This window comes from Tachyglossus aculeatus, chromosome 1 (genome assembly GCF_015852505.1).
Source record: "Tachyglossus aculeatus isolate mTacAcu1 chromosome 1, mTacAcu1.pri, whole genome shotgun sequence".
Classification (NCBI taxonomy): domain Eukaryota; kingdom Metazoa; phylum Chordata; class Mammalia; order Monotremata; family Tachyglossidae; genus Tachyglossus; species Tachyglossus aculeatus.
Window position 1 is genome coordinate 157510696 of NC_052066.1, and position 12417 is coordinate 157523112.

Consider the following 12417-nt stretch of genomic DNA (forward strand, 5'->3'; position numbering starts at 1 on the left):
TTGAGCGCGCTCCGCGTGCTTGGAAAGTCCAACGCAGTCGCGTTGAGGGAGCGCGCTCCGCGTGCAGAGCGCTGTGCTGAGCGCTGGGAAAGTCCAATCGTCCGCCTTCGGGCTCGGGCTGCTGCGGGGAGCGGGGGCGGGCGGGTCCCGCCTTGTTCCCCCCCGGAGAGCCGCCCTTGGGGGGAGCCCAACGGGGGCTCCCGCCCCGCCTTTGTCTCCCGGGCTCCTCCCCCCTGCTCCCGCTCCTCCTCCCTCTCCTCCTCCCGCTCCGCGTCCCCCGGCCCTCCCCCGCGGCAGCCGCTTTGTGCCCGGGCGGCCGGGGCCGGGGCCGGGGGCGGCATGGACGTGACCATCTCCGAGCTGATGGAGCTCTTCCTGCAGAGCCCGCTCGTCACCTGGGTGAGCCGAGGGACCGGGGGGCGGGCCGGGGAGAGAGTGGGGGGCCCCGCTGGGCCACGTCGATGCCCCGTGGGTGCCCCGGCTGGGTCCCGTGGGTGCCCCGTGGGTGCCCCGGCTGGATCCCGTGGATGTCCCGACTGTGCCCTTTGGGTACCCCGGGTGGCTCCCGTGGGTGCCCCGTGGGGTCCCCTGCTGGATCCCGTGGTTTCCCCGGATGCCTCCCGTGGGTGCCCCGACTGTGCCCTTTGGGTACCCCGGATGGCTCCTGTGGGTTCCCCTGCTGGATCCCGTGGATGCCCCGACTGTGCCCTTTGGGTACACCGGATGGCTCCCGTGGGTTCCCCTGCTGGATCCCGTGGGTGCCCCGACTGTGCCCTCTGGGTACACCGGATGGCTCCCGTGGGTTCCCCTGCTGGATCCCGTGGATGCCCCGACTGTGCCCTTTGGGTACCCCGGATGGCTCCCGTGGGTTCCCCTGCTGGATCCCGTCGGATGCCCCGACTGTGCCCCGTGGGTGCCCCGGCTGGATCCCGTAGATGCCCCTTTGGGTACCCCGGATGGCTCCCGTGGGTTCCCCTGCTGGACCTCGTGGATGCCCCGTGGGTTCCCCTGCTGGATCCCGTGGATGCCCCGACTGTGCCCCGTGGGTGCCCCGGATGGCTCCCGTGGGTTCCCCGGCTGGATCCCGTGGGTACCCCGACTGTGCCCCGTGGGTGCCCCGGCTGGATCCCGTGGATGCCCCGACTGTGCCCTTTGGGTGCCCCGGATTGCTCCCGTGGGTTCCCCTGCTGGATCCCGTGGATGCCCCAGTTGGCTCCGGTGGGTGCCCCGTGGGTTACCCCGGCTGGATCCCATGGATGCCCCGACTGTGCCCTTTGGGTGCCCCGGATGCCTCCCGTGGGTGCCCCGTGTGATGCCCCGGCTGGGCCCCCTCGATGCCCCGTGGGTGCCTCGTGGCCGGTCCCTGCCGGGGTGGCTTCCCCCCCGCCCCTCCCCGCCCCCGGCAGGTGGGCGATGGGTCAGGCGCTGCGGGCACGCCACCTCCCCGCCCGGCTCCCTGGATCACCCTGGTGGGACCGCTGACCACCCTCGCCCCCCGGCCCTGCCCTCGCTTCCCCGGCCGCCACCGGCCGACCGACGGGCCAAACGTCCGAATCGTTCGCGGCCAGCCAGCCCCTTAGTACGGTGCCCAAGCGCCTAGCACAATGCTCTGCGCACAGTAAGCGCTCGATAAATACGATTGAATGAATCCCGGGGGGCCACAAGTGGTTGCCTCTGGGCAGGCCAAACTGCAGCCCACTCCCTTCTCCCCTCCTCATCGCCCCCACTCCCTCCCTCTGCTCTACCCCCTCCTCCCCCCGCCCTACAGCACCTGCGTATATATATGTACGTGCACGTCTATTCTATTTATTTTATTAATGATGTGTATATCTCTAATTCTATTTATATTGATGTTCGTTGACTTGCTGTGATGCCTGCCTCCCCTCCTCTAGACTGTGAACCCGTCGTTGGGCAGGGATTGTCTCTTTTGCTGAATTGTATTTTCCAAGCGGTTAGTACAGTGCTCAGCACACAGTAAAAGCACAATAAATACGACATTCATTCATTCAATCGTATTTATTGAGCGCCTACCGTGTGCAGAGCACTGTACTAAGCGCTTGGGAAGTACAAATTGGCAACGTATAGAGACGGTCCCTACCCAAAAACGGGCTCACAGTCTAGAAGGGGGAGACAGGCAACAAAACAGACAGGTGTCAATACCATTAGAATAAATAGAATTATAGCTATAAATACGATTGAATGAGCCCCATCTCGTGTCCCCACACCTGTCTCCCCCTCCCACCAATGTGGGATCCGGGCCTGCCGGACTCCTCACCCCACGTGTGTCCATCCCCACGTGTGACCTCCCCGGCCTCAGCTGTGCCTGGCCCACGGTGGGTGGACCCAACTTCTGCAGAGATTTGGGGTATGTGTGTGTGGAGGCCCTTTCCCCAACACCTCCCTTCCCCCTCCAAGAAGCCAGGCCTGGGGTCCTCAGGGGCCGGGGAGCCCACTGGTTAAGGCTGGGAGGGAAGGAAAGGGATGGGTGGGGGTGGAGGCCTTAATTGAGGACCGGCCCAGGGACACCGAGACTGTTAAATTGAGATGGGGGCTGCGGCTGGAAAGAGGACCTGTTCTAAAATTCAATCCAAAAAAATCGAGGAGGAGTTTTATTTTTTTTTTTTCCAGCTGGAACAGTCAAGGGGAGGTGAGAGTCAAAAAAAAGTTAGGGTCCCCAAACTGTAACAGCTGGGACTTTAGGAACAGGAGTATGTGTTGGGGGGTGGGGAGGGGCGGTGACTTGGGTGTGTAAGAAAGACTTTTCACCCCTTTGGAATCTCTTGAGCCATTTCAGGTCAGGTTTCACTTCTGGAGACCAGGTTTTGATGCTGGGGGAACTGTCAATCTCTTCAACAGGTGAAAACGTTTGGACCATTTGGAAGTGCTAACGAAGACAAATTGACTATGTACATGGATCTAGCGGATGGCATCTTTTTAAACAAAATCATGTTGCAAATGTAAGTTGCCTTTTTTTGGAAGAGTTAAGTTACTTGTGGGTGGGTGGAAATTTAAGTCAACCAATTACAGATATATTGTGTATTCATGATGGGTATATATGTGACTTTTTAAAAACAGATAGAGGGTCCTTCTTGAGGTAGTGGGGCTGAAAGGGTGCAGACCTGGGCCCCACATTTTATAGATTCTTTTTTGCAGGGAAAGAGGGGTATGAATAGCTGTCACTAAAATGTTGGAAGCCAGTCACTTCAAGTGCATTTGATGTACTCGATGGTGCTTTGCTCAATGTAATGCAAAAGTCCCTTTTTCAGTTCTTGCAAACAAAACTTTAATGTAGTGTATCTGGTTACAGGAAGTGTTAAGAGTTGAAGCATCCATGAGTGGATATAAGGTTTCGTACTGATCTTGAAGCTTGTGGTGTTTTTTTACCCCCTCTCTCCGCCGTCACCCTCCCTCTCCTCCCCCCCGCCCCTTTACTCTCCTCCTCTGGGCTACTTTTCAGTTGGCTGTGACAGGTGCAATTAGGAATATAGTAACTTCACCCACTGACGTTTTAGAGGTCCTCTTAAAAGGTCCAAAACTAAATTCTGTACTATTAACGTGTCTGTAAAAGTTACTGCTTTCATGACCCTCTGACCACATCCTTTCCTTTTGCTGAATTTATTCAAGAGTCTCCTTATTTGACTGTTATTTTGTAATTACTTTTTTCACTGCACTCTTTAGATAACACATTGTCAAGTGCTCTCTACTTCAGTGTCATGTATGCTTAGATTAACTCATCATTATTGAAAAGCATTTAACAAGCCCTTATTTAGATGTTTTAGAATTCATTGCGCATGCTTTAGAAAAAGTAACATTATAAATTCTCATTTTGAAACTGAAAGCTTACACTTACGCCCTGAAACATCTTATCAGGCCAAATTGGCTAGCAAAGAGTGGAAAGCAACTGGAGTATTAACTTGGTTGGAAATGATGATCTGATACTGTGTCCAGGAAGTAAAGAAATAATCAAGGATATTTTAACATATTATACAGTCTCTTAAGAACAAGAACGTATGCTCGGTTCTGCCATCATGTGAGTTTGACTAGGGAATGTTGTTTGGGAACTAGGGAAAGTTCAACAGGTTCCTCTTTAGAGGGCTCCGCAGGTCGGGGTGGGGGTGGGGGTGGAGTGTGAGTGTGTGTGTGTGTGTGTGTGTGTGTGTGTGTGTGTGTGTGTTTAACCCCTCTTTTATAGATGAGGTAACTGAGGCACAGAGAAGTGAAGTTACTTGCCCAAGGTCACAGAGCAGACAACTGGCAGAGTCCGAATTAGAACCCAGGTGCTTTTGACTTCCAGGTCTGTGCTCTATCCATTAGGCCATGCTGCTTCCCAAGTATGTTGTATTCTCCCAAGTACTTAGTACAGTACTCTTCACACAGTAAACACTCTATAAATACGATTGATTGGATAGAGAAGAACCTAGTGTCCTTTTTTTCCCCTAGATGAATATTTATGATGGTTGTCTGTGCATTAAGTTCAGTTGTAGGTACCCTTTATATAAACTCACAGAAACTTCACTTTTAAAACAAGGAAGTAGATCCCTTGCCTTTATTTCATATAGATAGATAACTTTGGCCCTGCTTCTCGGTGTACCCATAAGAAAATGATTCCTTCTGGGAATATTTTATATAGTTAACTTTGACAGCCCTTATATAGTCCTTAATGCCCACAAATGTATTGGATTCTGTTAGGATCAATGAGGGCTGGAGGCTGTTTTAGAAAAGCAGGAGCACAGTGTTTATGTTCATGGTAATAGAAGAGCTGGTATCTGTACCCAGTGATCCTAATTGACCTTTGGAATTCATGAGGCAGTAACTTCTTGCTTGTAAATCAGAACCTGAGTGCCTCCCCCCCCCCCCCTTTTTTTTTTAGTACAGAAAAGACGTTGTGTTGTTTTGAAGAGACCAACTCAATTTCCCAGACTTGAGGCCAGGTGTGTGCTCTGCCGAAGGTCTCCTAAAACAAATATCTGTTGTTTAATTTTTTTTATGGTATTTGTTAAGCACTTTGTGTCAGGCACTGTACTAAGTGCTGGCCTAGATACAAGCTAATCAGGTTAGACACAGTCCATGTTTGAAATGGGGCTCACGGTCTTAATTCCCATTTTGCCATTGAAGTAATTGAGGTGCAGAGAAGTTAAGTGACTTGCACAAGGTCACACAGCAGACAAGTGTTGGAACCAGAATTAGAACCCAGTTCCTCTGAGTCCCAAGTCCGTGCTCTTTGCACTAGGTCACGCTGCTTTCCAGTACCTAGTGTTGGGTCATTTTTTTAATAGTTATTCTATGCTGAGCAGTATGCTTTGTCAGTCTGAAGGACCTAGGTTCTAATTCTGCTCTGCCACATGTCTGCTGTGTGACCTTGGGTAAATCACTCTACTTCTCTGGGCCTTAGTATGTAAAATGGGGATTAAGACTGTGAGCCCAGTGTGGGCCAGGGACTGTGTCCAACCTGATTAACTTGTTTCTACCCCAAGGCTTAGAACAGTGATTTGCTCATAGTAAGTGCTTAACAAGTACCATAATTATTATTCTCACATGTACACTGAGTCTTTAAAATTTCAAACTCCTCAGTAACATACTTCTGCCCTACCTTATTGGGTCCAATGAACTTTTTTCTCATAGGTTCTACAGCTTCCAAGGGAATTTGAGTTCTATTTTTGTTGATGGAGTTATTCTAACTCAGATAATACAGTAGCATGGCATAACATTTACATACCATCTGGAAGCTGACTTAGTCACGAGAAATCTGTTGTGGTTTTACTATAGTAAAAGAAGGCTCTTCTGTGGTGTGTATGAGGGTTCAGGCCTAAAAACGACACTGGAGGGGTACAAATTTTTACAAAATACCATTAGGCCTTTAAGCGGCAAAACCTTCATTGGCAGATCTGGTGATTGGGTGGTGTCCCTCAGTGTTCCTACCGAGGCAACTTCCACATGGAAGGAGAGAGGGGAGCCAGGCCTGTTAACATTTGGACCAAATCTACTACCTCTCTACCCTTCTCTAAGTAGGAAAGTCACTCTGGAAAATCTCTTTAAATGCTTCTAAAAGAAGAGTGAGTATTTTGGCAAGGATAATGTGTTGTAGGGCACAACACCGTGGGCCGGGGGAGGCTGTCTGTTGTACTGCCTCTAATAAGATTGGAATCGTTCATCACTGGTCCTGGCAACTCTGAGGAATTACAAAGGAAAGTGTTGGGCAGGTCCTTGTTCTTGAAGAATTTGCAGTCTAATGGGGTGGCAGGGGGGTTAACAGGGGACCCTTTTAGACTGTGAGCCCACTGTTGGGTAGGGACTGTCTTTATATGTTGCCAACTTGTACTTCCCAAGCGCTTAGTACAGTGCTCTGCACACAGTAAGCGCTCAATAAATACGATTGATTGATTGATCCAGGATAAAACGGCCAAACTGGCAGAGGTGTAGAAGGCAGGAGTCTATGGTGGCGGGTCAGCAGCGTGTGGAGAAGGTGAGGGTTGGAGAGCTGGCCGGGCTGAGATGCTCCAAGGTGGGTGAGGGGTGGGGCGGAGGGGGTCCTGGAAATATTCAGAGAGGAGTTGACACTTTGAGCAGAATTGTGAAGGAATTGTGAATTGAGAAGCAGCGTGGCCTAGTGGATGAAGCACGGGCCTGGGAGTCGGATCTAATTCCGGCCAAGTCATTTGTCTGTTGTGTGACCTTGGGCAAGTGTTTCACTTTTCTGTGCCTCAATTCCCTCATCTGTAAAATGGGGATGAATATTGTGAACTGCATGGGACAGGGATTGTGTCCAACCTGATTAGCTCGTATCTACCCCAGCACTTTCTACAGTGTCTGGCATACCCTTAGTGCTTAACAAATGCTATTTTTTTTTTAAAAAAAGGACAGGGATGGGGTTTGACAAGATTACTGGGATTTTGGTATTTAAAGTGAGAAATGTTTCAAGATGCACTTTTCAGCATATGATGCTACTAATCCAGTGCTGGAATTTTTATTTTCCAAATTGCTATATTCTACATTTCTGTACATCGTCCCATTATGAAATGGCATGGAATCCATGAGCCAATCATTATTTAGCATCTAGTACCCACAATATGAAGATGCTGATTACAGGGGCATTATTGTTGTTATTATTATGTGCTTACTGTATACCAAGCACTCTTTTAAGCACTGGTGTAGATAAAAGTTGTCGAACACACTCTCTGTCCCTCATTGGGTTCAGAGTCTAAGTAGGAGGGAGAGCAGCTATTGAATCCTCATTTTACAGTTGAGGAAACTTAGGCCCAAAGAAGTGTGACTTGCCCAAGATCATGCAGCAGGCAAGTGGCAAAGCTGAGATTAGAACACAGGCCCTCTGGCTCCCAGGCCTGTGCTTTTTCCACACTAGACTGTACTGCTTCTTGTAACCCAACAGGGACAGCAGTATCTTATTAGTAATGAAAATAATAATGATGAAGATGGTATTTAAGTGCTTACTGTGTGCCAAGAACTGGGCTAGCACAGGGTTAGGTGCAAGGTAATGAGATCTTAACTATATTCTAGTTTTTGTTGTGTTTTACATTCAAATATTTACTAAAATACCTGAAAAGTTGGAACTAATGTTTTGAGTTGCCTCTAAGAACCTTTTCTATATTTATGTATTTCTGTTACAGTTTTATGTTTCTTAAGATGAAGAACTGTCCTGCTATTCATGGGACTGACTCCTAACTGTGGGCACTCAAATTCTATTGGCTGACATTTTCATTGTGCTTTTAAAAATTATCTTTGAGTGCCTCTTTAAGAGTGTCGTGATCCCATTTTGCATTTGCAGAAATCGAGTCAGAGGGGTTAAAATATTTGGCCCTGGGAAGAGGTGAAAAGTTTTGAGTTAGACCAGAAATCTGAAATTTCTGCCTTTTTCCAAACCGTCTTGAGAAAAAATGCCCTTTGTGAGCCTACTGCAAGGATTTGGGGCTGCAAGTAACTCACAAAGGATGTCTTCTAAGCAACATAGTTACCACGACCCCCTCATGGTATTGAGTGCTGGGGACTGACTCATTAAAAAGTTAGAAGCAGCATGCCATAATGGATAAAGTAGGGGCATGGAAGTCAAAAGGACCTGGGTTCCAGTCCTGGCTCTGCCACTTGTCTGCTGTGTGACCTTGGACAAGTCACTTCACTTCTCTGGACCTCAGTTACCTCATCTGTAAAATGGGGATTAAGACTGTGAGTCCCATGTGGGACAGGGACCGTGTCCAACCCGATTAACTTGTATCTACTCCAGTGATACTCCAGGCACTTAGTACAGTGCCTGGCACATAGTGAATGCTTAACAAATGCCATAAAAGATGTTGAATGACCAGCATCTAAACCAAGGAAGGGTTTCTCCCAATTTTCCAACCAAGTGTATTTAGGACAGAAATAAAGGTGCTTCGTTCCTTCCATGTTGGGCTTTGTATTGGGTGGGTGGGGAGGGGAGTGATGATGCAGGAGGCAGAGCTGTCTCTCCCAGTAATTTGTAATCAGCAGGGAACTACGGGCTCTTCACTAAGCCTCTCTGTGTCTGTTTTTCCTTTTCCAAGAAAGGCTTAAGCAAGATGAAAATAATGTTTGGAGGACCACAAACATCCTTTACAAAGTGAAGTGTTGCAAAGATCCAGAATATTAGTGCAAGTGGAAATGGCTACTGTGGAGCATAAATGTGATGTGTTTCTGATGACAGCATTTTCTCCGAACACAATGGACATCAGTGTCTAGGGCATTTTGTCATGGTGATGTGGAAGTCAGATGTAGGATTCTATAAGGCAGAGAGATTCAGGTGTCTATCCACTTAAAAAAAAATGTTGCTTGGATTCCAATAGGAACATTTTCAATGACCTGTATTTACTTGTGTGATCTAAAGAAGAGGAGGAGTTCCAATGTCATGGTAATTAGACCTACTAGTCCTAAGCTAAGTATTGCATTCCCTTCATAGGGCATTGTCAACTGGTGAATTGCTTCCCAGAGCAGCTCAAGAACAAAAGCGCTGATGATTGGTGCATCCAGTCAAGCTTTAAAGTGACAGAGAATTGGGTTTCTGCCTACAGCCTGTAGTACAGTAGTGTCCTTGCCATGAAGTGAACAGTGACGCATCAGAATTTTCAGTTTCCCTCTGTATTTGTCTCAAGTTCCTCAAGTGGAATCCATCATCTACCTGCTTAAAAAAAACAGTGAATCCTCTACTGCTTCAATCGGTGAGATTTACTGAGCGTTTACTATGCACAGAGCTCTGCACTAAGCACTTCTCAAGAAGATTGTAGGCTCGTTGTGGGCTGTAAACATGTCTACCAACTCTGTGATATTGTACTCTCCCAAATGCTTAGTTCAAACCTCTGCACACTTAAGTGCTTAATAAGTACCACTGATTGATTCCCAAAGTTCCTGGTGATGTGGTTTAATGTGCTCCAACTGTTTTCTATTTCATAAATACATTTGCTGCAGTTTTTGGGGAGGAGGCGGGAATCCTTAAGTTAATTTTTGCGGTTTTCTTTTTAAATGGATTCTTATTTCTTAAAAGTGAAATAGCTTTTCAACCCCACTGTACTAGTTAAAAATTAATACTTTTCCCCTCCTCCCACCCTTATATCATTTCCACTGAATGTTTAACCTTTAGTTTTTCAATAATGAGTCCGAAGGAAGCATGTAAAATTAAATGACCTGGCCAAGGTCCAGGTGTATGTAAAGGAACAATAAGAAAGATTTTGTGGTTGGGAAGAAACTCTAGGTGTACAAAAGGTACACCGTGGTTTACACAACTCTCATGCAGTTATTTTGTAGAATAGGCAATAGGGTGAGGTTGGATCTTTCAAAACCTTTGGGGTTTTTTAAATATATACCTTGTGGGCCCCTTAATATCCATCAGAGGGTTGGATAGATTCTAATTTTAAACTGTATCTTCTTGTAAGGTCTTAATTCTCATTTGGTCTTTCAGGTAAAGTTTTAATATTCAGTACTAAAAATTCTGTTCTTATTCAAGGATAGTCTGGCATGCTTATTCTTTTTTCTCTTTGAAATATATTAATTTGAGGGATTCATAGTGAAACTCCAGATGTAGACTGTAATAGGCTGCCTGTTCATTTTGCCTTTAATGTGATCATTGATACTAGTTGTGCTATTCATTAAAATCCGAAGGGGGACTGCAGAAAGAGGGCTTTCTTTGATTCAGCCTTTCCTGGGTCCTGGTACCAATAGGAGGTTATAGCAGGTGCAGCCATGCTGATGGCTTTTCGGCAGGTGTTGTTGCTGACCTTGCTTATCACCCTCATCCCCATGCACAGCTACATGTATGTTGGCCTAGGTCCTAGCCTCTCCCTTTCCTTTCTCTCACCCAGCTAATGTCCAAAAGATGGACAGGGAAAAATGACAGGAGAGGCAATGCAAAGCCAGTCCACTTAGCTATTTACTGGTTTAGTGGAGGAGGCATGATTAAAGCAGGCGGATTCCAGTTGTCCGTGGTCTTCCCCATTCCGTTTTAATAATAATAATAATGATAATAATGGTATTAAGTGCTTAACTTTGTGCCAGGCACTGTACTAAGCACTGGGGTTGATACAAGCAAATCAGGTTGGACACAGTCCCTGTCCCATGTGGGGCTCACAGTCTCAATCCTCATTTTACAGACGAGGTAACTGAGGCCCAGAGAAGTGAAGTGACTTGCCCAAGGTCACACAGCAGACAAGTGGCCAAGCCGGGATTAGAACCCATGACTACGCCATGCTGCTTTTGACCACGGGTCTTGGGATTTGGCTTTATCGCTCAGCCGACTGCTACTAGAGCAGCATTTCTCAAACACTGTTGGGGCCACGTGTGCAGCTACCTCAGCATCTGGTGGTCACATCTGTTTGCAGATGGGGTCCCTCACTCTCACTAATCTCAATCAGTGGTATTTATTGAGTGCTTGCTAGGTACAGAGCATTATACTAAGTGCTTGAGAGAGTATGGTAGAATAGACTTAGACATATTCCCTGCCCATAACAAGCTTACAGTTAAGAGGGGGAGACAGACATTACTATAAATGAATAATTTATAATATAAATTTAAAGATATGTACATAAGAGCTGTGCAGTTGTGGGTAGGGCAAATATGAAATGGCCGAAGGTTACAGATCCATGTTCATGGACGACCAGGAAGGGAGAGGGAGCTGGGGAAAAGAGGACTTAATCGGGAAAGGCCGGAGATGTGACCTTAATAATGCTTTGAAGGTGGAGAGAGTGGTGGTCCAGCATATATGGATGGAGAGGCCATTCCAGGCTAGAGGAAGCTGCCTGCTTTCTGCACTTTGTGTATGGCGGCGGCAAAATTTTGTTTCCCTCCGTAAACAATTGCCCGTGTGGCTCACACCTGTGGGATTGGGCCAAGCCCAAAGAGGAAGGAATAGAGTGTCTGTTCTGCCCTTGCTCTTTGTGCTCCTGCAGTCTGGGCCAGGGACCACAAACAGAGAAGTAGCACAGCCTACTGGATAGAGCAAGGATCCTAGGAAACAGAGGACCTGGGATTAGAACCCAGCACTTGTCTGCTATGTGGCTTTGGGAATTTCTCTGGCCTTCAGTTACCTCATCTGTAAAATGGGGCTTAATACTGTGAGTCCCATGTGAGACATGGACTATGTCCAACCTGATTACCTTGTAGCTACTCCAGCGCTTAGTACAGTGCCTGGCTATGTACTTATCAAAAATACACCAGGTTCTTGTTCCCCTGGGTATTTCTTAAGCACTTACTATGTACTAATTGCTGGGATAGATCTTCAGTTCTGCCCCAGTCCCTGTCCCACACAGGGCTCACAGTCTGAGTGGGAGGGAGAACAGGAAACTGAGGCACCACAAAGGGGAGGCTGAGACTGGGACACCTAGGGGAGGCAAGGAATGACATGGGATAAAAAAGTGCTCTCTGCCCTCTCCACACTTGTTGTTCCATTAGGGAAATGGAACAGCTCGACAGCCGATGTAGCATTTCCCTTCCTTCACCCCTTCCCATGCTCATTTCACCCCCAAGCTCCCCAGCTCCTCCTAGAGAAGCACCAAGTCACCATATCCACTCTTCCCAAAGCTCTCTGGGCTCCATCACCACCCGAGCCCCAGAGAGCCGTGGGCAGAATTCATCACAAGCTGGACCCCAGGCCTTCCCGCTAGTCATTCATTCATTCATTCAATCGTATTTATTGAGCGCTTACTGTGTGCAGAGCACTGTACTAAGCGCTTGGGATATACAAGTTGGCAACATAAAGAGATGGTCCCTACCCAACAGCGGACTCACAGTCTAGGAGGGGGAGCCCCCACCACCACCACCACCCCCGGGCCCAGAGCACTAGGAATAAGACCATAATGTGGATGCCAGTCTATATGAAAAAAAAAACCCTATATGAACATCGAGAGTGTAAATGAATACCAAAAATCAGTTTGAAACTGTTCCTAATATCTACCTTGGCAC

At 47.7% G+C, this 12417-nt stretch overlaps 1 protein-coding gene across 4 annotated transcripts in view; it reads left to right on the forward strand.

Annotated features, from left to right (window-relative positions):
• The first annotated feature begins 339 nt into the window (after window positions 1-339).
• The window catches only part of CCDC88C (coiled-coil domain containing 88C), a 177530-nt gene continuing 165452 nt past the window's right edge, over window positions 340-12417 (forward strand). For all 4 annotated transcript variants that reach the window (XR_005452540.1, XM_038752863.1, XM_038752873.1 and 1 more), the window contains exons 1-2: window positions 340-399; window positions 2857-2957. Coding sequence is in view for 3 of the 4 variants with exons in the window: in XM_038752863.1 (XP_038608791.1) it covers window positions 340-399; window positions 2857-2957 (161 nt within the window). In the remaining variant the exon portion in view is untranslated. The remainder of the gene's footprint in view (window positions 400-2856; window positions 2958-12417) is intronic.